This window comes from Zootoca vivipara, chromosome 14 (genome assembly GCF_965207765.1).
Source record: "Zootoca vivipara chromosome 14, rZooViv2.hap1.1, whole genome shotgun sequence".
Classification (NCBI taxonomy): domain Eukaryota; kingdom Metazoa; phylum Chordata; class Lepidosauria; order Squamata; family Lacertidae; genus Zootoca; species Zootoca vivipara.
The window spans coordinates 44,197,145-44,220,903 of record NC_142597.1 but is presented as its reverse complement, the minus strand read 5'-3'; the positions used below and the strand labels follow the sequence as shown (position 1 = coordinate 44,220,903).

The 23,759-nt window shown below is 47.4% G+C and overlaps 1 protein-coding gene across 2 annotated transcripts in view; it reads left to right on the top strand.

Annotated features, from left to right (window-relative positions):
- The window catches only part of ABR (ABR activator of RhoGEF and GTPase), a 120,236-nt gene that overhangs the window by 64,360 nt on the left and 32,117 nt on the right, over positions 1-23,759 (top strand). For both annotated transcript variants that reach the window (XM_035138839.3, XM_035138840.3), the window contains 10 exons: positions 2,911-2,963; positions 4,714-4,854; positions 7,265-7,386; positions 8,260-8,425; positions 9,883-10,005; positions 11,136-11,211; positions 13,771-13,875; positions 17,712-17,786; positions 18,739-18,836; positions 20,737-20,868. In XM_035138839.3, coding sequence (XP_034994730.3) covers positions 2,911-2,963; positions 4,714-4,854; positions 7,265-7,386; positions 8,260-8,425; positions 9,883-10,005; positions 11,136-11,211; positions 13,771-13,875; positions 17,712-17,786; positions 18,739-18,836; positions 20,737-20,868 — 1,091 coding nt within the window. The remainder of the gene's footprint in view (positions 1-2,910; positions 2,964-4,713; positions 4,855-7,264; positions 7,387-8,259; positions 8,426-9,882; positions 10,006-11,135; positions 11,212-13,770; positions 13,876-17,711; positions 17,787-18,738; positions 18,837-20,736; positions 20,869-23,759) is intronic.

Below are 23,759 nucleotides of genomic sequence, written 5' to 3'. Positions count from 1 at the left end.
GAAGCAGACTGGAGCCAAGCGCACGAACATTTCGGGGAGATGAACGCTCAGCCTCCGCCTGCCTTCATTCTTGACTCGGGCGGCAGGTTTTGCTGCGCCGCTAGAGGGCAGCAAATTGTCAGTTTTATAGCTTAATGGACGGACTGGGTTTGGGGTATGTGTGTGTGTGTGTGTGTTTTAATTGCTATGAGTTCCGCATGTGCCATTTTGTCCCGGACACCAAAATCCTGTGGGCCGCATCCTCAAGGAGGCGTCCCAAAGAGACACGAGAGTTTGGGGGTTCAGGGGAAGCTCTCTTTAAGCTGTGTCCTTGGCAATTGTCTTAAAAAAAAGGGGGATGATGTAATGTGGAATTCAAGAAGGTGAAATGAAACAATAGTTTTCCAAGCACTTGATCTGTGTCATTTTTCCGAAATGTTTTCTTCCCCAACCACGCTTCCGTAACCCAAGTGGAAGTGTGAGGAAACTCCCTGTGCTTGTATTTATTTCAGACTCTGACATTAGTTTAAAATGCTTGGGCACACACCCACCCAGATAGTATTAAAGATCATATTTTCCCCTCTTCCTGCTCACACTTGCCGTGAGAAGGGGTGTGTGACACAGAGCAAGAGACGATGCCTCAGGAACTCTGCAAAAATGTAGAATTATTATTTTTTGTGTGGTCTGGTGTGGTCTGGTGTGCAACCTTTGTTTCTCAGGTTCTGCCTGTTTTTCTTTCTTTTCATCTCTATTTTGACGCTATTTATTTTATTTATTTATTAAATTCATATACCGCCCTTCATCCGAAGATCTCGGGGGGCGGGGGGGGGGGTTTCACAGCACCAACCCCCCCCACCTCCCTTCCTTTTGTTATATAATGGGAAAACTCATTATTCCACCCATTCCCCATTGGGAAAAGGAAAAAGGAAAGATAGAAGCTTCGGGGCCATCCCTTGTTAGGCTATGTAGACTGGGCTGGGTTCCAGAGAATGCGAATAGTTTATTGGGGGTGGTTAGTCCATAGATGTGGGCCTAGAGCTGGGAAACATCTGTGGGGCTCGAGCTCCCGTGGAAGTTGGAGGCCCACCACGTTTGGAGGGCCGGATGGCCCCTAACCCTGTGCCCCATCTCTGTGGCACTGACATTCATTCCTCTTTTGCCTCTGTTTAAACCAGAGGTGTGGTTGGGCGGCCATGTTTGCTCTGGGTCTGTCCCCTTCCCTAGCTGGGTTTTGTCCAGCTAAGTGTTACTCGGAGTAGACCCATCGAAATGAATGGGGCTTTGCTAGCCATGTCCATTCGTTTCAATGGGCCTGCTCTGAGGGCAGTGGACGTTGGCTACAGCCCCACGTCCCAACGTGGTAGGGCGGCCATGTTTGTTCAGAGCCAGCCCTCTTCACGTATGAAACTGGAGGGACCTAATTTGCACGGGAAATGGGAGCATGAATCTCTCTCTCACACACACAAAGACACACCTTGACGTGTGTGACGGGGCACGGCAAGGTTAGGCCAGAGATGGTTATGGGTGTGGAGTTCAGCTCCCGTTATTTGTGAGGGGCACGTGAAGAGGCAAAATGGCTGCCAGCGCCATGTTTGCTTTTGGCCTATCAGCTTTCCCTAACTTGGTCACCTCCACAACATGTTTTGGATTCCAGCTCCCATCAGCACTTAACCAGCACAACCAATGGTCAGGGATGATGGGAGTTGTAGTTCAGCAAATATCCAGTGGGAATAATAATAATAATAATTTGTTACTTATATCCCACCCATCTGGCCAGGCCTCCACAGCCACTCTGGGCAGCTTCCAACAGGATATTAAAAACACAATAATACATCAAATATTTAAAAACTTCCTTAAAGAGGGCTGCCTTCAGATCTTTTAAAAGTCAGATAGTTGTTTATTTCCTTGACATCTAGTGCAGGCACCCCCAAACTCCGGCCCTCCAGATGTTTTGGACTACAATTCCCATCTTCCCCGACCACTGGTCCTGTTAGCTAGGGATCATGGGAGTTGTAGTTCCAAAACATCTGGAGGGCCGCAGTTTGGGGATGCCTGATCTAGTGGGAGGGCGTTCCACAGGGCAGGCGCCACTACCAAAAAGGCCCTTCTGTTTGTAGACAGGTGGCATGTGCTTTATGTGGTTTTGTAGCAATCCCAAACCAGTCGGACCACAGAGGTGAGAAGTGGAGCAGGAATAACAAAACATTGAAGCCACAGGCAGCAATTTTGTATTATTTATTTATTTATTTATTTATTTATTTATTTATTTATTTTGTATTATTATTATTAGTTTACCACCCTATACCTTTAGATCTCAGGGCAGTTCACAGCATAAAAAACTGAAAATACATAAATAAATAAAAAGACAACCCAATAACCCCCCCCCCTCCCACAACACATTTAAAAGGACGCCAAGCAGCCCAAGGCCTGGATGAAGAGGAACGTTTTTGCCTGGTGCCTAATGAAGGTGTCTAATGAAGGTGCCAGGCGAGCCTCCCTGGGGAGAGCATTCTGCAAATGGGGAGCCACCACAGAAAAGGCCCCGCTCTCGTGTTGCCGCCCTCTGGACCTCTTGTGTTGGGAGGCACACAAAGAAGGGCTATTTCCAATGTCTCATAACAGACTAGACCAGGTTTTTCGTTTATTTAATAAATTTGAATGCTGCCTTTCTCTGAGGGGAATCCTCCACACAGCTGAGTACTACAAGAGGCAGCCCTGAGATAGAAGAGGAGGAGGAAGAAGTTGACAGGCAGGGCCACTCAGTGGGCTGGTTGAGTGTAAAAAGGCAGGGCAATTGGGGGCTGGCAGAGGACGTTGGTGGGGCAGTGCCCTACATATCCCACTAAGGCATTTTTGATGCAGATTGTGGATACGGCGGCTATTTTGTGTGGCACTCACCGGTTTACCTGTCTCTCTCTTCCTCGCTTATAGCGCTGCTGTACAAGCCTATAAATCGAGTGACCCGGAGCACTCTTGTATTACACGTAAGTATAGCTTTTGTTTTTTTACCTGTTGCCAGTGCCCCCAAATCCAGCCGGTCTCACGTATGCATGTGTGAGAGAGCAATTCCTACAAAACCAAGGAATCCATTTGCCACTTTGCTATAATCAAAACCTGGCCATATTTAATCCTCGCAAAAATGTTGTTGTTTTTTAAATAAAATCAGCTACCACCTCAAGGTGTAGCCCCAGAATAGACCCTGTTCAAATGGAACGCGCAACAAAATGTTGCAGTATAGAGCAACGTTTTGCCAGCTCCGGGTGCCAGGCATGCCCTTTAACCGAATATGCCATTCCATCCCTCCCTCCCCATTTTCTATCCTCACCACCACCACCACACCAACAGATATTTGGGGTTCTGTGGCTACAGAACATGCTTAATCCGCATTAGCCTGTTTTTTTCCGGGTTCTTTCCAGATGAAGTCAGAGCAAAATTAAATGCAGAAGTGCGGACACTGATAGTGTACATAACCGACCGTGGCAGTTTGTAAAACAGTTGTTAATAGCGCAGACATTGTGGCATTGGTCAGACAATCAACGCTTGTAATAACGGAGTCACAGAATTGTAGAGTTAAAAGGGACTTTTTAAAAAACCCAGCAACACGTTTGTCCTGATTCTGCCTGCAAGTGATAGCATTAAACCTCTTGAGAAATGGTAAGGTAAAGGTAAAGGGACCCCTGACCATTAGGTCCAGTCGTGACCGACTCTGGGGTTGCGCGCTCATCTCGCATTATTGGCCGAGGGAGTTGGCGTATAGCTTCCAGGTCATGTGGCCAGCATGACAAAGCCGCTTCTGGCAAACCAGAGCAGCACATGGAAACGCCGTTTACCTTCCCGCTGTAGCGGTTTCTATTTGTCTACTTGCATTTTGACGTGCTTTCGAACTGCTAGGTTGGCAGGATTGAGAAATGGTAACTCAGTGGTTTTACACTGCAGTTCCCTTTTGAAGTTCAAAAACGGCTACTTTAAGCTATTAAAAGGGTGTCCTCTCTTAAGTTACTGTCACAGATGGGGTGTTGGCTACTCCCGAGTAAGCACTCCACACATCCTCTGGATTTTCATAGTTTTATTGTGCATGCTATATACAGTGGTGAGATGTCTCAAATCATGTCTGCTCTGCATGGGGCAGAAGCCCACAATGGCGTCTCGTGGGCTCTGACCCCCCTTTTAAGACTCCAAACGCCCCTCCTCCTTGCTCTATGGGTCCTCCGTGGTCCCAAACCAGGCTCCTGAGGTGCCGTTCTCTCTCCTCCCTCCTTTCCAGCCCCTGCTGAAGCTAGCTCCTCCCCTGCTTCCCTGCTACCAACCTGGAGCTGAGCCACCAGGACTCTGCAGAGCCCTGGACCCGTCTTAACCCTTCCTGTTCCTGATTTGAACTCCCAGACTTGCTGCTGCTCTCCCATCTGATGGAAGTAAGCAGAGTGGGCTGCTCTCTGCAAGCCCTCTCTCTTACAGTTACCTTTCTTCTTTTGTTTCAAACAAACAAACAAACAAACAAACAAACAAGTCCTGGGAGGCCAAACAGGTCTTCCCCACTGACTTTTGAATCTTGCCATTTTAAGATGTGTTACTCAGCAGCAGAAAAACCAGCTCAAAGACTCTTGTAGCACCATAAAGACTAACATGGCTCACTTTCTAGAAAGTCCCACAATGCCTTAAAAACAAAACAAAAAGATATTGAAGAAATAACATACCTGTAAAATCTCAAGGTCCATTCCTCTCCTTCTGCACTAGGATCTGCTGAAGCACACGCCTTCTGACCACCCCGACTACCCACTGCTCCAAGATGCCCTCCGTATCTCTCAGAACTTCCTCTCCAGTATCAATGAGGACATCGACCCCCGCAGGACGGCAGTCACCACCCCCAAAGGAGAGGTAAGCGGGAGGGGATGTGTCAAGGTTGTTGCGACTACAGTGGTACCTCGGTTTATGAACACAATTGGTTCCGGAAGTCTGTTCATAAACTGAAGCGTTCATAAACTGAAGCGAACTTTCCCATTGAAAGTAATGGAAAGTGGATTAATCTGTTCCAGTCGGTCCGCGGACTGAAGCGTTCATAAACTGAAGCAAACTTTCCCATTGAAAGTAATGGAAAGTGAATTAATCCGTTCCAGATGGGTCTGCGGCGTTCGTAAACCGAAAATTTGTAAACCGAGGTGTTCATAAACCGAGGTTCCACTGTACTCTTGAGTAACGACCCTCCGCATGCTTGTCTTTCAGAAGTTTTTATTAGTGCACATTATTTACAGTGAAGTGAGCTGCTGATTGCATGTCTTGTCAGTCCGAATCAGAATCCGGCACTGCCCCCTTCCGCGATTTGGACCAACATGGGACAGTGCCTTGGGACAGTGAATCTCCTCCCTCTTCTCCTCCTCCACAATTCCGGTGTCGGGGGGAAGGGTCTGCGGTCTGCCTTATTCCTCTTCTCTCTCTCCCGCTCCCTCTCTTCCTACCTGTAGAGCAGGGGCTCTTGGATGTTGCCAGAGCCTGGGCACTCCCTTTCCGTCTCCTGACTTTCCTCATCCGCCCCTTCGCTTTCCTGACTGCTTGGAGATGGGCTGCTTCTGATGAGGGGGGGCCTGTTCTCTATAAGCCCTTCCCCTTACAGGATGAAGTGGGGTGTGTGTGAAAGAGAGAGGCCAGGGAGACTTCCAGCACTGAGAGGCTGGCATAGCAGTGAGAGGGGGTGGCTGGAGGGGGCATATGCCATGGGAGCATACTAGCTCGGTATTGCTCAGTATTTCTCTCCCCGGAGGCAGCGATACCCACCAACCACGATAGCATTAGAAGAGGATTACTGTCAAGAGTTTCAGCAATTTGTCAAGGAGCTGTCAAGCGAGCCCAGGTCGACCACAGGGCCAGGGAGGCACGGAATGCAATTAGCTTTTTCATAACAGAAACGAACAACGCAGCAGCGTTCCTCTGGCTGGTCTCAATGCAGATGGAGAGGTTGCTCAAACTGGCCACTGTCCCCGCCCTTTCCCTCTAGCCCAGGCATCCCCAAACTGCGGCCCTCCAGATGTTTTAGCCTACAACTCCCATGATCCCTAGCTAACAGGACCAGTGGTCGGGGGAAGATGGAAATTGTAGTCCAAAACATCTGGAGGGCCGAAGTTTGGGGGTGCCTGCTCTAGCCTCTCACTGAGGTCCAGCGCCGAGGGCCTTCTGGCGGTTCCCTCGCTGCGAGAAGCCAAGTTACAGGGAACCAGGCAGAGGGCCTTCTTGGTAGTGGCACCTGCCCTGTGGAATGCCCTCCCACCAGATGTCAAAGAGAAAAATATCTACCAGACTTTTAGAAGATATCTGAAGGCAGCCCTGTTTAGGGAAGCTTTAAATGTTTAATAGATTGTTGTATTTTAATATTTTGTAGGAAGTAGCCAGATGGGCGGGGTATAAATAATAAATTATTATTATTATTATTATTATTATTATTATTATTATTATTATTACTAGAGGATCACTCCCAGGCAGAGTCAAGGGTTGAGCTCCTCCTCCGGGCCTGTCTGGCCCATTCCTTAGCAGGACTCTTGAGTGGGGTGTCAGAAGCAGAGGAGAGCTGGCTAGCAAGGGCAACCTCTGACTCCTCTCTGCCTGAGTTTGCGCTCACACTGTGACTCTCAGCCTCTAACCCTGTCCTGGAAGGCACTGCTTATCCTGACCCCCCCCATTTGATTGCTCAGGATCCAGGATCTAAGTCAGGCACCCCCAAACTTCGGCCCTCCAGGTGATTTGGACTACAATTCCCATCATCCCTGACCACTGGTCCTCTCAGCTAGGGATCATGGGAGTTGTAGGCCAAAACATCTGGAGGGCCGCAGTTTGGGGATGCCTGATCTAAGTCATTGTCTTTTGCCCTCCTTGGGGAGCTCTTGGGCAGGCAGCTGCCACCACTCTTCCTCATCCAGCCAGTCCCTGACCATTACACTAATTCATGAGGATAAAGCTATTGACAGCCATGATGGCTGTATGCTGCTTCCACTTTTGGAGGCAGTATACTGGGCAGTTCCTCTTGCACTCGGGCTCTGCCTGTGGGCTTCCCTTGGGGGAATCTGGTTGGCCACTGTGAGAACGGGATGCTGGGAACTTGACGGGCCACTGGCCGCTGATGTTCTTCCATTCCCCCCCCTCCTCTTCTTCTTATTCTTCTTCTTCTTCTTCTTCTTCTTCTTCTTCTTCTTCTTCTTCTTCTTCTTCTTCTTCTTCCTCCTCCTCCTCCTCCTCCTCCTCCTCCTCCTCCTCCTCCTCCTCACACATGTGCATTCCTCTTTTGCTGTCGCACCTGCAGACGCGGCAACTGGTCAAGGACGGCTTCTTGGTGGAGTTGGCCGAGGGCTCCCGCAAGCTGCGCCACGTCTTCCTCTTCACAGACGTCCTTCTCTGTGCCAAGCTGAAGAAAACGGGCGTGGGGTGAGGCCCGGGGGAGGTCTAGATGAGTGGGGAAGAACGGGGCACAGGGTGGGAATCCTGACCTTCCCTTGCACTTTGTCTGTAGCAGATTGATTGATTGATTGATTGATTATTTAATTTCTATACCGCTTAATATATTTTAAAAATCCCTAAGTTTTGTAACCTGGAATCAGTTCCAGGGATTGAACCTGGGAGCTTTTGCATGCAGACAGTGTGCTCTGCCACTGAGCAAATGTTTGTTCTTTAAAAATAAAGTTAATACCCCAGTCCGCATGGTTCTGAATAAAAGGGTGCTTTAAATGGGAATGTCGCAAGCGGCCCGATACTGTTTGTCAATCTAGCTTACTGTTCTCTACACTGACTGGCAACGGCGCTCCAGGGTTTCAGGCAGGAAATCTTTTCCAGGCATGCTTGGAGATTCCAGGGATTGAATCTGGGACCGCCTGGCTGGAAATGCTTCCAGTGAAGAGCTTCATACGTTCCCCTAAAAATAAAGCCAAGATTCCAGTCCTCATGACTCCGACTTGAGGGCTGGTTTAAAAAGGAACATAGGAAGCTGCCTTATACTGTAGCATCTAGTATTGTCTGCACTGACTGGCAGCAGGGTTCCAGACAGGGCACAGTCGGAGCCTTACCTGGAGATGCTGCTGGGGGTTGAACCTGGGACCTTCTGCATTCAATGCAGATGCTTTGCAGCACTGAGCTACAGTCCTTCCACTTGGCCTGTATAGTTCCATACTGTCTACACTGGCCGGCAGCAGCTCTGCAGGGTCTCGGGCAGGGGTCTTTTCCTCGGCCTGCAGTACAAATGGGGGGGGGCGGCGCTGCGGATAACTGGGATTGCCCAGAACGAGCTCTTCGTCTCCTTCCCAGGAAACACCAGCAATATGACTGCAAGTGGTACATGCCTTTGGCCGAGCTGGTGTTCCCGTCGCTGGAGGAGTCGGACTCCTGCCCACACGTCCATGCCATGCCTGACCACGACCTGGAGGACATGAAGATAAAGATCTCCTCTATGAAGAGCGAGGTGCAGAAGGAGGTATGCTCTGGGGCAGGGTAAAAACACCCTTGCTGGATCATATGTGTCAGGGGTCGTTGCGACTACTCCAGAGTAACGACGCTCCACATGCTTGTCTTTCAACAGTATTTAATTGGTGCACTCTATTTACAGTGAGACAGGTGTGGAAAACATGTCTGCTCATTCCGATGCAGAATCCGGCACTGCTCCTCCGCGTGACTTCCTCCAACATAAGAGTCTCGGGACAGTAAAACTCCTCCCCCTTTTTCTCCTGCGTAATTCCGGAACCGGAGGAAAGGGTCTACGCTCCATGCTTTCCTTCTCCCCCCCTTTCCCCCTCTTATCTCCTCCCTCCTGTGTAGCCGGGGCTCTCCCATGCTGCCAGAGCCCCGGCACTCTCCCTCCACTTCCTGACTGGTTTCCTCCGAGCCCTCGCTTCCATCACTGCTTGGGGAGGAGCTACTTCTGATGCAAGGGGGAGGTTCTCTATACTGTCTCCCCCTTACAATATGGAAACGTCCGTCTACCTCTACTCCAGTATTCTGTTTCCAGTGCAGGCTGGCAAGATGCCTTTTGGAAACTCCACCAGCCGGCTTTGAAGGCAGAATCGCTTTCCAGTCATTGGATTCCTCAGTGACTCCCCAAATTTATATCCGAGACAGCAGTATAGCTAAGGAGGAGGCCATAGGGTACAGGCCCCTGGATCTTTTTCTAAGTGCCCCAAAGAGTGTTTCTACCGTGTGAGAGACTGAGTTGTGGGGAGATCTGAGTGACTGGGTGGGATATTAATTTGGGAGAAGAAGTTTGGTTTTCTCTGTCTAGAGATGATTTAGGGACTGATGAACAGGGAGAGTTGAAGGGATCTGGAGCAGGATCTCTTGGGGAAATTAATTTGAGGGGGGTAAATGATTTGAAGAATTTGCTCTGAGGTGATTTGGATGGGAAATTACCGGTAGTTGATTTTGTCCTGTTTTGAGAGTTAAATTAATTTGAGGGGGGTAAATGATTTGAAGAATTTGCTCTAAGGTGATTTGGATGGCAAATCAGTTGATTTTGTCCTGTTTTGAGAGTGAAAGCCTAAATTTGCATCTGTTCAGTTATTTATTTAATAGCAATTATAATCTACTTAATATTGTAAAATCTCTAGGTGGTGTGTAGTCTAACAAAACCCCAAACTATGTATCATTAAAGCAAGAACATAACCGTAATCTAAAACTAAGACACATTATTAAAAAATAGTTTATAAATGTGAATAAAAGAAACCCAGAAGGTTCTAATACATGAAACAAGGTCAAATTTTATGAGTCAGGGCGAAAGCTTGGGAATAAACATAGGTGTTAGCGTAGCATGTGCATATTTTATGCAAATTTGCCTCTATGGACTCCTGTCCCTGAATCTTTTATGTGACCCACTGATGCCCCTGGTCCCAAAGGGAAGAGAATTGTGTGTCAGACATTGTCCCTTCTCCTCTTTTCCAGAAGGCGAACAAGGGTCAGAGCCGAGCGATGGAACGGCTAAAGAAGAAGATGTTTGACAACGAGTTCTGGCTCCTGCTCAATTCCCCATCCATCCCCTTCCGGATCCACAACCGCAATGGGAAAGTACGGACAGACGAGTCGTGCCTGGGTAGGGGTGGGGCTGTGGGCAGGAAGAGAGAGGCAAGCGTCTCCTCTGATTGGCAGCTGCTGTCTGGGGTCCCGGGCAGAGAAGCCTCTTTACAGTCGCCGATCTTTTATTTTAATTGGACCTTTTGCGTGCAAAGAAGGTGCTCCACCTCTGAGCGACAGCCCTTTCCCTTAAATCAGCAGAGCAAGATCCCAGTCTTGGTTCTGATTGGAATAAGTACGTGGGAAGCTGCCTCGTTCAGTATTGTCTGCACTGACCAGGAGCAGCTCTCTGGGGTTCCAGCTCTGCCTGGAAATGCCAAGCAGGGGAATTGGACCCGGGACCTTCTGCAAACAAAGCAGGTGCTCTGTCACTGAGCCTCCCTTAAGAACATAAGAAATGCCTTAAGTTAGACCAGGCTATCTGCCCACCTAGCCCAACATGGTCTTCCCTTGACTGGCAGCAGCTCCTAAAAAAGCAGCTAAAAAGCAGCTTAAAAAGCCAATGCAATTCTGGGCTGCATCAATAGGAGTATAGCATCTAGATCAAGGGAAGTAATAGTACCACTGGTGTCTGACCTCACCTGGAGTACTGTGTCCAGTTCTGGGCACCACAGTTCAAGAAGGATACTGACAAGCTGGAACTTGTCCAGAGGAGGGCAACCAAAATGGTCAAAGGCCTGGAAATGATGCCTTATGAGGAACAGCTTAGGGAGCTGGGTATGTTTAGCCTGGAGAAGAGAAGGTTAAGGGGTGATATGATAGCCATGTTCAAATATATAAAAGGATGTCATATAGAGGAGGGAGAAAGGTGGTTTTCTGCTGCTCCAGAGAAGCGGACACGGAGCAATGGATTCAAACTACAAGAAAGAAGATTCCACCTCAACATTAGGAAGAACTTCCTGACAGTAAGAGCTGTTCGGCAGTGGAATTTGCTGCCAATGAGTGTGGTGGAGTCTCCTCCTTTGGAGGGCTTTAAGCGGAGGCTTGACGGCCATCTGTCTGGAATGCTTTGATGGTGTTTCCTGCTTGGCAGGGGGTTGGACTGGATGACCCTTGTGGTCTCTTCCAACTCTATGATTCTATGTGTGCCACCCAGGCTGAGCACCATCCTGCTTTTCTTCCAGAGCTACCTGTTCCTGCTTTCCTCTGACTACGAGCGAGCAGAGTGGAGGGAGGCCATCCAAAAGCTGCAGAAGAAAGGCAAGAGATTCTTTTTGTGGTAACACCTCCCCCCTCAATTTGGGACAACCTGGAGTGCCCAGGCTGCCCAGTTCAAGAAGGGAGTGAGGGGCTTCGGGGCCTGAGGCCCCAGACCCTTCCTTCCATGACTGGCTTCCCAAAATCCCTACCATTTTCTTTGGCCTCTGGCCAATCTGGTGACAGCAGGGTCATCTGGATGGGGGTTCCAGGTACCAGTTTCTATGATAAGAGTCCCTCTAGACTGGTGCTTGAGGGAGGGGGAAAAAGGTACATTTATTTGCTTAGCCATAAGCCATAACCACAATACTAAAACATCCATGTAAAATAAAGTTCAAAAGGGTCATTTCATGTACAGTGGAACCTCGGTTTACGAACACAATTGGTTCCAGAAGTCTGTTCATAAACCGAAGTGTTCGTAAACCGAAGTGAACTTTCCCATTGAAAGTAATGGGAAGTTGATTAATCCGTTCTAGACGAGGAAAAACACCCCCTAGAACGGATTAACCGCTTTGCTCCGATGCCTTCGCGGAGGCTGGGGAGCGTTTCCGCGACTGGGCTGCAGCCGCGAAAGCGGTCCCCGGCCTCCGCAAAGATATCGGAGCAAAGCCCCAGCCTCCGGAAGGCATCGGAGCTGGGACTTCGCTCCGATGCCTTTGCGGAGGCTTGGGAGCCGCAAAAGCGGTCCCCGGCCTCTGCAAAGGCATCGGAGCGAAGCCCAGCCTCCCCGAAGGTATCCGATGCTCCGATGCCTTTGGGGAGGTTTGGCCTTCGCTCCGATGCCTTCGGGGAGGCCGGGCCTTCGCTGCGGGCCTCCAGGAGGCATCGGAGCGAAGGCCTGGCCTCCCCGAAGGCATCGGACACTCAGTAGACCTCCGGCACCTCGGTTTACTAACTTCCGGGTTAGGATAGTTCGTAAACCGAAAGTTCGTAAACCGAGGTGTTCGTAAACCGAGGTACCACTGTATTCTACAGCAGAAGGCTGGTTTCAGCTTTCAAACATATGCTGAAAACCAAGAATGCATCTTTCCACAATAGTTAATTGATGTCTGATTTTAATCCTTTGAACGGTTTTTATTGTACGCTTTTATCTATTATTGTAAAGCACTTTGATATTTTTCTATGAAATAGCGGTATATAAATATTTTTACAGTGGTACCTCGACTTACGAATTTAATCCGTTCCGAACGGCCCTTCATAAGTCGAAAAAATCGTAAGTCGAAGCCAATGGGGGGGATTTTAAAAAATTCGTTAAGTCGAAAAAATCCTATCTAAAAATTCGTAAATCGAAAAAATCCTATCTAAACCGCATCCAAAATGGTGGACGGAACACTGTTCGTAACTCGAAACATTCGTAGGTCGAGTCATTCGTAAGTTGAGGTACCACTGTATAAATACATTTTTGATGAGATAATAGTGCATTAGCCCTGGATATATGCTAGGCTGTCCATACGTCATTCTACTTTATTCATTTATTCTGCAATGCTTCCCCAATGTGAACACGTTTTTGCCATCCAGAGAGGCCCTCTTGCACTTTATAGTGCCACCAAAGTATGACCGGAAATAAGCTGTTTGCGCTATGAAATGTCAACAAGATTTCAGCAGGAAGCTGCAGCACACACAGCCATTGGAACCGAAGCAGAACGCCTGCCCCCAAATGTTTTTTTATTGCATTTTTATTCTGCCTTTTTCTCCAATGAGCTCAAGGTGGCAGACATGGTTCCCTGCCCCCATTTATTCTCACAACAACCCTGTGAGGTAGATCAGGCTGACAAAGGCAGTGAGCATCATGGCCAAGTGGGGATTTGAACCCTGGTCACTCCCAGGTCCTAGTCCGACACTCTACCCACTACACCTTGCAGGCAGCTTTGCAGGTAGCTGACCAGATGACATCACAAGGACCAATAATCACCAATGGGCAATAAAAAGGATGCCCAGAGGGGCCCTTGGTGGGTCTCCCCAGTGTCAACTCTCTGCTGCCCCCTGGTGACCTTCTGCGACAGAAGCAACCAGACATCCTTTGTAATGCAATGTGTTTGGTCCATACCTGCCAAGTTCGGGACGTAAAGATCCGGGATCGGCAGCGCGCGCATGACCGGAAGTTGCGTGACGCAACTTCTGGTGGCGCTTTGCCCTTCTATGGGCACCAGAAAATGGTGGCGCCAGCGCCGGAAGTTGCTTCCGCGCATGACCGGAAACACGTAAAAGTGAGTTCCGGCGCCGGCGCCGCCATTTTCTGATGCCCATAGAAGGGCAAATCGCCACCGGAAGTCATGTCACGCAACTTCCGGTCATGCGCGGAAGCGACTTCCGGCGCCGCCATTTTCTGCTGCCCATAGAAGGGCAAAGCGGCACCAGAAAAATGGCCGCCGGGCAGAAGCCGATTTAAGGGACAATACCGGGATTTTTCACTAAATGGGAGACCGCCGGGAAACAGTAAGAAAAAAGGGGTTTTCCCGGCAGAAACGGGATACTTGGCAGCTATGGTTTGGTCTCATACTGGACTGTAACCCACAAGTTCTTCTCTGTGCTAAACCGAACTCTTTTATTCCTGCCCGATAGATCTCCAGACCTTTGTGCTAAGCTCTGTGGAGCTGCAGGTCCTGACAGGGTCGTGCTTCAAGCTACGCACCGTCCACAACATTCCCGTCACCAGCAATAAGGACGGTGAGTGATGCCTTTGCCCTCCTTCTCCTAGGAAATCTCTCTCTCCCCCCCCCCACTGCCCCCACTACCACTTGGATGCCTTCTGCTTAACTGTCAGGTGGAATTGGCCAGCATTTCTTTTTTTTTCTTTTTTTAAAAAGATTCTTTATTGGTTATTTACAATTCATCACACAGATCTAAAAACGGAGAAAAAACAAAACAAAAGGAAAACGGACAAACAAACATATATATATATATATATATATATATATATATATATATATATATACACACACACACACACACACACACACACACACACACACACACACATATATATATATATGGAAAAAGAAAAAACAAACAAACAAACACAATTACCAAAAAGTTACAAAATACACATGTGTATCCATTTAGTTAGACAATGTCTAAGAATACATCGATTTGCTCTCCCCCCCTCCCCCCAACCCGTTTCCCTTCTTCTCAACCTTCACTAAACTGTCTTGTCAATTTTTCTTCTTAGCTACGACTGCACCTTTTCTAACAATATACCATTTATTTTATTATGCTTTTAACATTTTCTTATACGTTTTTTCTTTCCTGTTTTCCTATTTCTTTTCCTTTTGTATCCTATTTCTTACACTTCTCTTTTTCCTCTTTCTCTTACTATGTTTTCATTTGAGCGTTTAAATATCCTGTAATAGGTTTGGTTTTTCCGCCTGGCACTTAATATAATCCGTAAATAATTTCCAATTTTTCACACTATCCTCTTTCTTTATTCCCTTTACTTCCTCATATTTCTTAGCCAGATTGCAATAGTTCAACACCTTGATTTGCCATTCCTCCTTAGTTGGTACCTTTTGGGACTTCCATTCTTTTGCGATCAGTAATCTTGCTGCTGCTGTGGCGTAGCTTATCAAACATCTGTCCTGTGGCTTGATATCTTCCCCTAACATTCCTAGTAGGAAGATCTCTGGTTTTTTCTTAAATGAATATTTCACCATTTTTTTCAGTTCCCTGTACACTTCCTCCCAGAACACCCTGATGTGTTTACATCCCCACCACATATGGATATAGGTGCCAGCATGGATATAGGTGCCACATATGGAATTGGCCAGCATTTCTGAGAAGCCCAAGGGCTGTGGCGCCCCCTCTTCCCCTACCTCTCCCCTACCCAACATGTTGAAGGTCGTGGAAAGGGTAACTAATTTATTTCACAGGTTGCCTGATCCTAGATTAGATTAGACTGGCCTCGACCAGAGCCAGGGCCTTTTCGGCCGTGGCCCCAGCCTCACAATAGACCAGGGCCCTGCGGGATTTGACATCTTTCTGCAGGGCCTGCAAGACAGAGCTGTTCCACCAGGCCTTTGGTCAGGGTGCAGTCTGATTCTTTTCTTTCTATATAAGAACAAGCATTAAAAAGGCCTCCTAGCCCACTCGCAGGTCCTTTATAAGACCAGTGGTAACAGTTGGCCCTGGAAAATATTAACCACTCTCAATTTTACTGTGGACTACCATCTGTGCAGACTTTAATTTGCTCTGAGCTAATTTTAAGATGTATTTTAATGAATTGATTGCCTGTTCTTATGTTCTTATGTTCTTTGTATACTGTGTTAGTTTTATGATGTTAGCCGCCCTGAGTCTGGCTCCGGCCGGGGAGGGCGTGGTACAAATATTATTATTATTATTATTATTATTATTATTATTATTATTATTATCCTGTGAATGGAGTGACAAGGGTGGGTTGGGGGGGGGAGGGAAGCAGTGGTGGCTGGTCTATTAGGGCAAGCGGAGCACTGGCTCACCAGTCTTGGTCTGCCCTAGAATTAGTTGGCAGCACCTTCCATTGCCTCTGGCGCCACCTACTGTCAGGCTCCCTGCCTTCCACCCTACCCTGTTTCTCATATTTTAAGACATACCCATAAAATAAGCCATAGCAGGATTTTTAAGCATTCAAGAAATATAAGCCATACCCCGAAAATAAGACATAGTGATAGGCACAGCAGCAATGCTGGCCGTGGCAGGAGGAGGAAGAAAAAAATAAGACATCCCTTGAAAATAAGCCATAGTGTGTTTTTTTGAGGAAAAAATAAATATAAGACATGTCTTATAATATGAGAAACACGGTACCAGTCCCAGTGGGCACCAGCTGCCATCAAACAGTGCTGTACACTTTTGCCTACTTTTGCCAAGTGCAGAAACGCTCCGATTGCCCTGTCCTCCCCTCTGTTTCCCCCTCGCCAAGATTCTGCCACCACCAAAAGTAGAAGAGCCACACAGCTCATGCCCAGCCATGTCCTACAGGCCTCAGGTTACGGGCCACATCTCTGTGTTTACGGGTTTACATCTCTGTCCCACCACTAGATGCCGCCATGTATATAAGGCTGTGTCTCTTATCCCCGCAGTGTGCTTCCGAGATTCCTGACATCATGGCTAAACTGTTGCCTTCTTGTGTTCTCTGTATTCTCTGTGTTCTTCTGTCTTTGTTTTTGTTTTTAATTTTATTTTTAGCAGAGGCATAGTGGCATTTTTTAAAAAAGATGAAGTTTGTTTTATTCATTTTTATAGAATAAACAAAACATGCAATGTTCAATTAACCTTCATCCAAAATGTGAAAGAAAATCACACTAACAGTTTTTGGGGCACTTTTTATCCCAATGAGATTTCCACTGTGTGGTGGGTTATTTTCAGCGGCAATTGCAAGCAGCAAAAGCTATCTTTTAAAGGAAAAAAAGTCAATGGAAATATGGTAAACTGTCTAGAAATTTTTTTGTTACTGCTGAGAACTAACGTTAGCAGTTTTGTGGAGTGTTTTTTTCTGACCTCATTAAGAAATCCAAGAAAATCATCCTTGGTTAAATAAACCTATTGACACCCCCACACACTTTCGTGACCTTTTTCTGGCCTTTTCTCTAGGGGAAAAAGAGGGAGTGTTTTACTCCCCCAGCCCACTAACATGGGCTGAGTTAGTATACACACCCCAATGGCAAAATTCAACACATTTGGAGGTCATCTTATGCCTCGGGTGGTTTTCTGTTTCCAGAAGGGGAAAGCAGTCAATGGCAAAGGGCTGAAATCTGGGGAAGTTTTGTTGTTTAGTCGTTTAGTCGTGTCCGACTCTTCGTGACCCCATGGACCATAGCACGCCAGGCACTCCTGTCTTCCACTGCCTCCCGCAGTTTGGTCAAACTCATGTTCGTAGCTTCGAGAACACTGTCCAACCATCTCGTCCTCTGCCGTCCCCTTCTCCTTGTGCCCTCCATCTTTCCCAACATCAGGGTCTTTTCCAGGGAGTCTTCTCTTCTCATGAGGTAGCCAAAGTATTGGAGCCTCAGCTTCACGATCTGTCCTTCCAGGGAGCACTCAGGGCTGATTTCCTTAAGAATGGATAGGTTTGATCTTCTTGCAGTCCATGGGACTCTCAAGAGTCTCCTCCAGCACAATAATTCAAAAGCAGTTTTACAGGTGACAATTTGTGACAATGCCCTGGATGGCCTGCTCTGCAGCTGTATGTGTGAAAAGTGTGCTGAGGTTTTTGGTCCTCACAGATCAGCTGAAGGTTAAAAGAATCACAACAGGTGCCCAGATTAAACGTTGCAGCCCTACCAAAACTGCCTTTTAGCAGCGTCGATTTTCCTTGGTGTGGACTAGGAAAACACTTCTGGGTCTTCTGCCTAAGTTTAGTTAGTCATTCCCTGGGCCCTTTAATCAATCGCTTCATCTTAGCAGCCCGAGCGGTTCTGCTCAAAGTTTGTTCAAATAATAATAATAATAATAATAATGATTGCAACTGGAAAAACAAACAAACAAACAAATCTAATAACTTTCTCTTTGGCTGGTTCTTTGTTTCTCCGCAGATGATGAATCTCCTGGGATGTACGGCTTCTTACATGTTATCGTCCACTCTGCCACGGGCTTCAAACAATCTGCTAGTGAGTGCTGCCTCTGGGGTTTTTTTTGTGGGGGGATGTCTGCATTTTTTGTTTCTCCCCTACTCCGTTCTGTGATTTGAGCCAGCAGTGGCTTGGCACAGGAAGGGGCCAGAAATTGCAACTGCTGCATCTTGCTGCCTGGCCTTTTCTGCAGGGTCCACTGAGCCACCACCTGTTGTCAAGGAGCCTGGGGCTTCCCTCCCCCTCCTGCTTTGCTTTTCAGCCCTTATCGGCCTGATTTTTATTTTTTGGCTTTCTGTTTGAGATCTTCCCAGGCTCGTTTCACCCTCTTGGCTTCTAGTGCAACTCTGCGGGTGTGTTTGTTTGCTAAATAGATATTCTGCATCTGAAGAAGCTGGGAAAGTGTTGCTTCAGATCCGACCAATTGCCCATTTAAAGAAATATTTGTCTGTTTTTAATCGTGCACGTCTTAACTCCATCAATCCATTAACTTACCACAGTTGTGTATGAGAAAACGTGGTAATTCTGGAACCAAAAGGCTGTGCAAGACTTCTCTTGCTTTTAGGCAAAAGCACGGCTGGATTTGTCACAACAGCATCTTAGTCTGTAGAGCATGAGACAGTAAATCTCGGGGTCGCGGGTCTGAGCCCCATGTGGGGCAAAAGATTCCTGCCTTGCAGGGGGTTGGACTAGATGACCCTTGTGGTTCCTTCCATCTCTACAATTATTTGATTCATCCAGGACTAACAACGAGTCCACCCTGTGTAGAACTGGGTTAGGTTACAACGCTGTAGAATTATTATTACTGCATTTATTTATTTATTTATTAACCTGCTGGCTGATCGAGCAGTCAAAAGCTTTTGATCCATCAGTTAATCTAAATGATTGGTTTTCAGTGGTGCCCTTCGCAGTTAGAAGTATCCAGTCTCCCCTCCTTGAGGTGCAGGGCAGCAGGAAGATTGCCTCACACGTCTGTTCTCTCTATTCCCAGACCTCTACTGCACGCTGGAAGTCGACTCTTTTGGCTATTTTGTCAGCAAAGCCAAGACACGGGTGTTCCGGGACACGACCGAGCCCCAGTGGAATGAGGTGAGCAAGCCTAGTCCTCGCCGTCCTGAATTATGGGCTGGTTTCAATAAGAACATAAGAAGCTGCTCTATCCACCGGCCCATCAAGTTCAGTGTTGTCCAAACGGACCGGCAGCAGCTCTCCAGGGTTTCAGGCAGCGAGTCTTATACCAGCCCTACTTGAAGACGCTGTTGTGCACTGGACCCGGAACTTTCTTCATGCAAAGCCGAAGCTCTGCCACTGAGCAACAGCTCTTCCCCTAAAAACAAAGCAAGATTCTAGTCCTCATGCTTCCAGATTAAGGGTTGATTTAAATCGTAACATTGGAAGCCAGCTTTTTAACCAAAATTGTTGAGCTACACACAGATGAGAAGAGGCGTTCCTTTTAATTGCCTTGGTTTTTATTTTATTTTTTAAATTTAATGCTCCTTTATGCTTAAGGAGGTGGAGTTCCAGCCCTGTGCCCTCCATCCGGCTGCGCTCACTCTGTTGCAGGGGGGAGACCCTCAAAGGCACTGGCTGGATGCATAGCTGCCAAGTTCCGGCCTGAGAAATAAGGGACTGGACCGGAAGTAGCAGACCAGAAGTAGCGCTGCCGCCATTTTGGAACTGGGCGGAGCATGCTCAGAAGCTACTTTTGATGCTGCTCTGCCCTGTTCCAAAATGGCCGCCGCGCCAGAATAAACTGGGAAAAAACAAATCCGTTTTTTTCGGCTGGGAACAGCTGGAAAAACGGGGGTTTCCCGGGGAATACGGGAGACTTGGCAGCTATGGCTGGATGGTAACTCTGGATGGTCACTGTGCTCAGTTCCGACAGAGAAATAATAATAATAATAATAATAATAATAATAATAATAATAATAATAATGTGATAAAACCTGGTGAACCTCCCCCCAACCTGAAAATGGTGATGTGGCCTCCCTCCCCCACCTTCTCCCTCTCCTCTACGCACCAAGGACAGTGACCTCTTGTCACTTCCACTGCTGGTGGGGCGCAGCCTCCCCCGATTTTTTTTTATAAAAAAAAAACACCTTGAAAAAATAGAAAAAGACCAGGGGGGGGGGAACCTAGGTTGCCATACGTCCCATAAATTCCTGACATCTCTTAAAATTCAAAAAAAAATCCCCCGGACGCCATTTTAGGTGCCCGATTTCCGTACATGTCTGGAATTTTTCAGACGCATGGCAAGCCTTCGTTCCGCTCAGTCAGACCATCCGGCTCAGTGTTGTCCACACTGATTGGCAGCAGCTCTCTCGGATTTCAGATCAGGAGGGACATTCCCAGCCCTACCTGTAGGTGCTAGAGATTGAACCTGGGACCTTCTGTATGCAAAGACCATTGACTGCCAATACTGTCCACCCTGACTCTATACCCAAAGGAGCGTCTCCATCCCCATTGTCCAGCCCGGTCACTAAGGTCCAACTCCAAGGGCCTTCTGGCGGTTTCCTCACTGCGAGAAGTGAAGTTACAGGGGAACCAGGCAGAGGGCCTTCTCGGTAGTGTCACCCTCCCACCAGATGTCGGAGAGAGAAACAATCATATGAGTTTTCATAGGCATCTAAAGGCAGCCCTGTTTTAGGAAGCTTTTAATGTTTACGTTTTGTTGGAAGCCACCCAGAGTGGCTGGGGCAACCCAGTCAGATGGGCGGGGCATAAGAAATAAATTATTATTACTATTATTGTTATTTGTTATTATTACTGGCAACAGCTCTCCAATGTTTCAGGGAAGGGACGTTCTCGGTCCTACCTGGAGATTCTGTCGGAAATTGAAACCTGAGTCCTCCTGCATGTAAAGCAGAGGCTCTTGCTGAGCTATGGTCCTTCCCTTAGCGACACAGCAAACACGCCCGTCTCCCCACCCTTCCCAGTGTCCCCACTCACTCTCCTCTTCTCCCCTCTTTGCTCTGCCCCACTTCTGCAGGAGTTTGAGATCGAGCTGGAGGGCTCGCAGTCGCTGCGGATCCTCTGCTACGAGAAATGCTACGACAAGAGCAAGATGAACAAGGACAACAACGAGATCGTGGACAAGATCATGGGCAAGGGGCAGGTCCAGGTAGGGCCACGCGGGCATGAGAGTGGGAAGGGGAACGGGCATTGTGAAATTTTGCAGAGATGGCATCTAACGCCACCATACCACCCTCCACGTTGCAACCACCCGCATGCAGAAAGCTAGCACCTCAAGAAGAGATGCATTCATGTTGTCCTGCCCCTGAAGCTCAGCGACACCACCCCTAGCATGTAGTACGAAGTAATGGAATAAAATTACTGGCAGGAGTTCCACAAGGAAAAACAAACCATTTACCACTCTCAACTGGAGTTACTGAAAAACCAGAAAAATAAAAAACTCTGCAACCTTATCTGATGAAGTGTGCATGCACACAAAAGCTCATACCAAAATAAAAACTTAGTTGGTCTTTAAGGTGCTACTTATTTTGTTTCGACTCAGACCAACACGGCTACCTACCTGTAACTAGAAGTAATGGAAGAATCACAAAAGTGGTGGTTTTTTTGGCAAAATGGGTGAGACTTCTGCCTCCTAACGGGACAGTCTCTGGTTCATATTGCCAAGCCGGTGGTAGTTATCTCGGAGAAGGTATGTGAGAGAACATGTGGGGTGCTCCTTAGTGTGAGGGAGTTTTTTTGTTTCCAAGCCACAAGGTCTTCTTGGTTGTTGCTTTTCAACAATGAGGCAGAGGGCCTTCTTGGTAGTGGCGCCCGCCCTGTGGAATGCCCTCCTATCTATCAGATGTCAAGGAAATAAACAACTATCTGACTTTTAGAAGACATCTGAAAGTAGCCCTGTTTAGGGACGATTTTAATGTTTGAGCTTTTATCATGTTTTTAATATTCTGTTGGGAGCCGCCCAGCGTGGCTGGGGAAACCCAGCCAGATGGGAGGGGTATAAATAATATACTACTACTACTACTACTGCTACTACTACTACTACTACAACCTTGCCTTCCTTTTTAAAAGTGAGCGCCCTTCATTCTATTATAGGCAATCCTTGCTCCAGGGATCGCATGCCTTGTTTGAGGGCATTGATCAAAAGGCCCTTTGCTCCTCCGCTTGTTAGGATGTCAAAGCGACGCAGTTCAACCTGTCTCCCCGGGTGCCAGGCTGTTGGCGGTGCCACTTCCTTTGTGCCACTCTGCCAGGCTCTCCGTGGGTGGGCTTGCTTTTTTCCTCTTTCCTCTCTGGCATGCTGAGGCTTTGTCTGGCTTCCTGCGTCTTGTCTCCAGCCCATCTGTATGTTCGCAAGCACGTTCTGGAGCGTATCTGGTCTCCGACAAGGGGCGCAAATTGTACTTGGCTCGCAGAGGGTCAAATCTTGGCATCAAAGTGGAAGACGTCTAGTTCCAGAAATGCGGTTCTTTGGAGTCTTAATGCCCTTCAGGGTGGCTTTGGATCAGATAAAAAAACCTGTGGCACATTTATGCAGGGAGATTTCCCTTCTCCTAGGCCTGTGTGATGGTCTCTCCCTAGTACCGCCTTTGTTGAACAGATGCAGGACTAGCTGGGGCTGATGGGAGATGGATTCCAAAACATGGAAGGAGCTGATGGGAATTGTAGTCGAAAACACGGCCATTCCAGCTGCGGCTGATGGCAGCTGGACTCCAAAAGATCTGGAGGCCCCAAGCTGGCAAAGGGCTTCCCTGGTACAACTTACTTTGTGGACTCTCTATTCATTTTCAGCGAGTTTCATCTGCAAAGGTAACTCACTCTTTCCATATTTTGGCGGACACCACCTGCAGTTTTTAGGGAGACTTAAGTTTCCAAGTGACTCACATCTTTGCTGCTGTACGATTGACCTAGTTCTCTATTTATATCGTCTGTCCTCTGACCCAGGGAGAGAAATACCCTCCTGGCTTTTCAAAGATGTGTCTCAAATGGCCCATCCTTCAAAAAGGGAGATGGTTTGTTCTTCGGCGATGATTCCAGGATAATGTAGAGTTGCCACTATTTTTAAAAAACTAGCACAGGCTGAGGCACCAGCAGAGTCTGTGAGCAGACCGACTGTTTTGCTGGGTGTCTGAGTGTTCTCATAGCAATGTGTTGTCTGCTTTTGGGTTTTGGTTTATTTTTCTGAGTTTTTTTTTTCCTGAGGTGCAATAGAAACTAAAATTGCCGCAGGATAGTTTTCATAGAATCATAGAGTTGGAAGAGACCACAAGGGCCATCCAGTCCAACCCCCTGCCGAGCAGGAAACACCATCAAAGCATTCTTGACATATGCCTGTCCAGCCTCTGCTTAAAGCCCTCCAAAGAAGGAGACTCCACCACACTCCTTGGTAGCAAATTCCACTGCCGAACAGCTCTTACTGTCAGGAAGTTCTTCCTAATGTTTAGGTGGAATCTTCTTTCTTGTAGTTTGAATCCATTGCTCCGTGTCCGCTTCTCTGGAGCAGCAGAAAACAACCTTTCACCCTCCTCTATATGACATCCTTTTATATATTTGAACATGTTTTGGGGAGGGGTATGGAGGAAACCTGGTTCCAAAGACCCGTACAAAGCTTCAGTGTGAGCTTTCTTCATCGACATTTGAATGCTGGGACCCTAGTGCCGTATCTTGCGAACACAGTTTTATTTGTTTGCTTGTTTCATAAAATTTATAACCAGTTAATGGTAAAAAGAAACAAAACCCTCAAGCGGCTTACAAAAAAAGATAAAACAATAAAATTACCCATAAGAAAATTCACAACATTAATTTCAGACTTTCAAAAATTTAAAATAGCAATAGACTAAAATCAGATTAAAACTTGTGTAAGAATTTAATAAGTTCCTGTCTGCTGGATCAGGCCAAAGGGGGCTCACCTAGTCCAGCATCCCTTCTCCTCCGCCATAAATTATCCAATCCTCTTTCAAAGCCACCCCAGTTGGTGACCATCCCTGCCTCTTGCAGCAGTGAGTTCCACAGTTTAACTTCTGGCTGCATGACAAAGTCCTT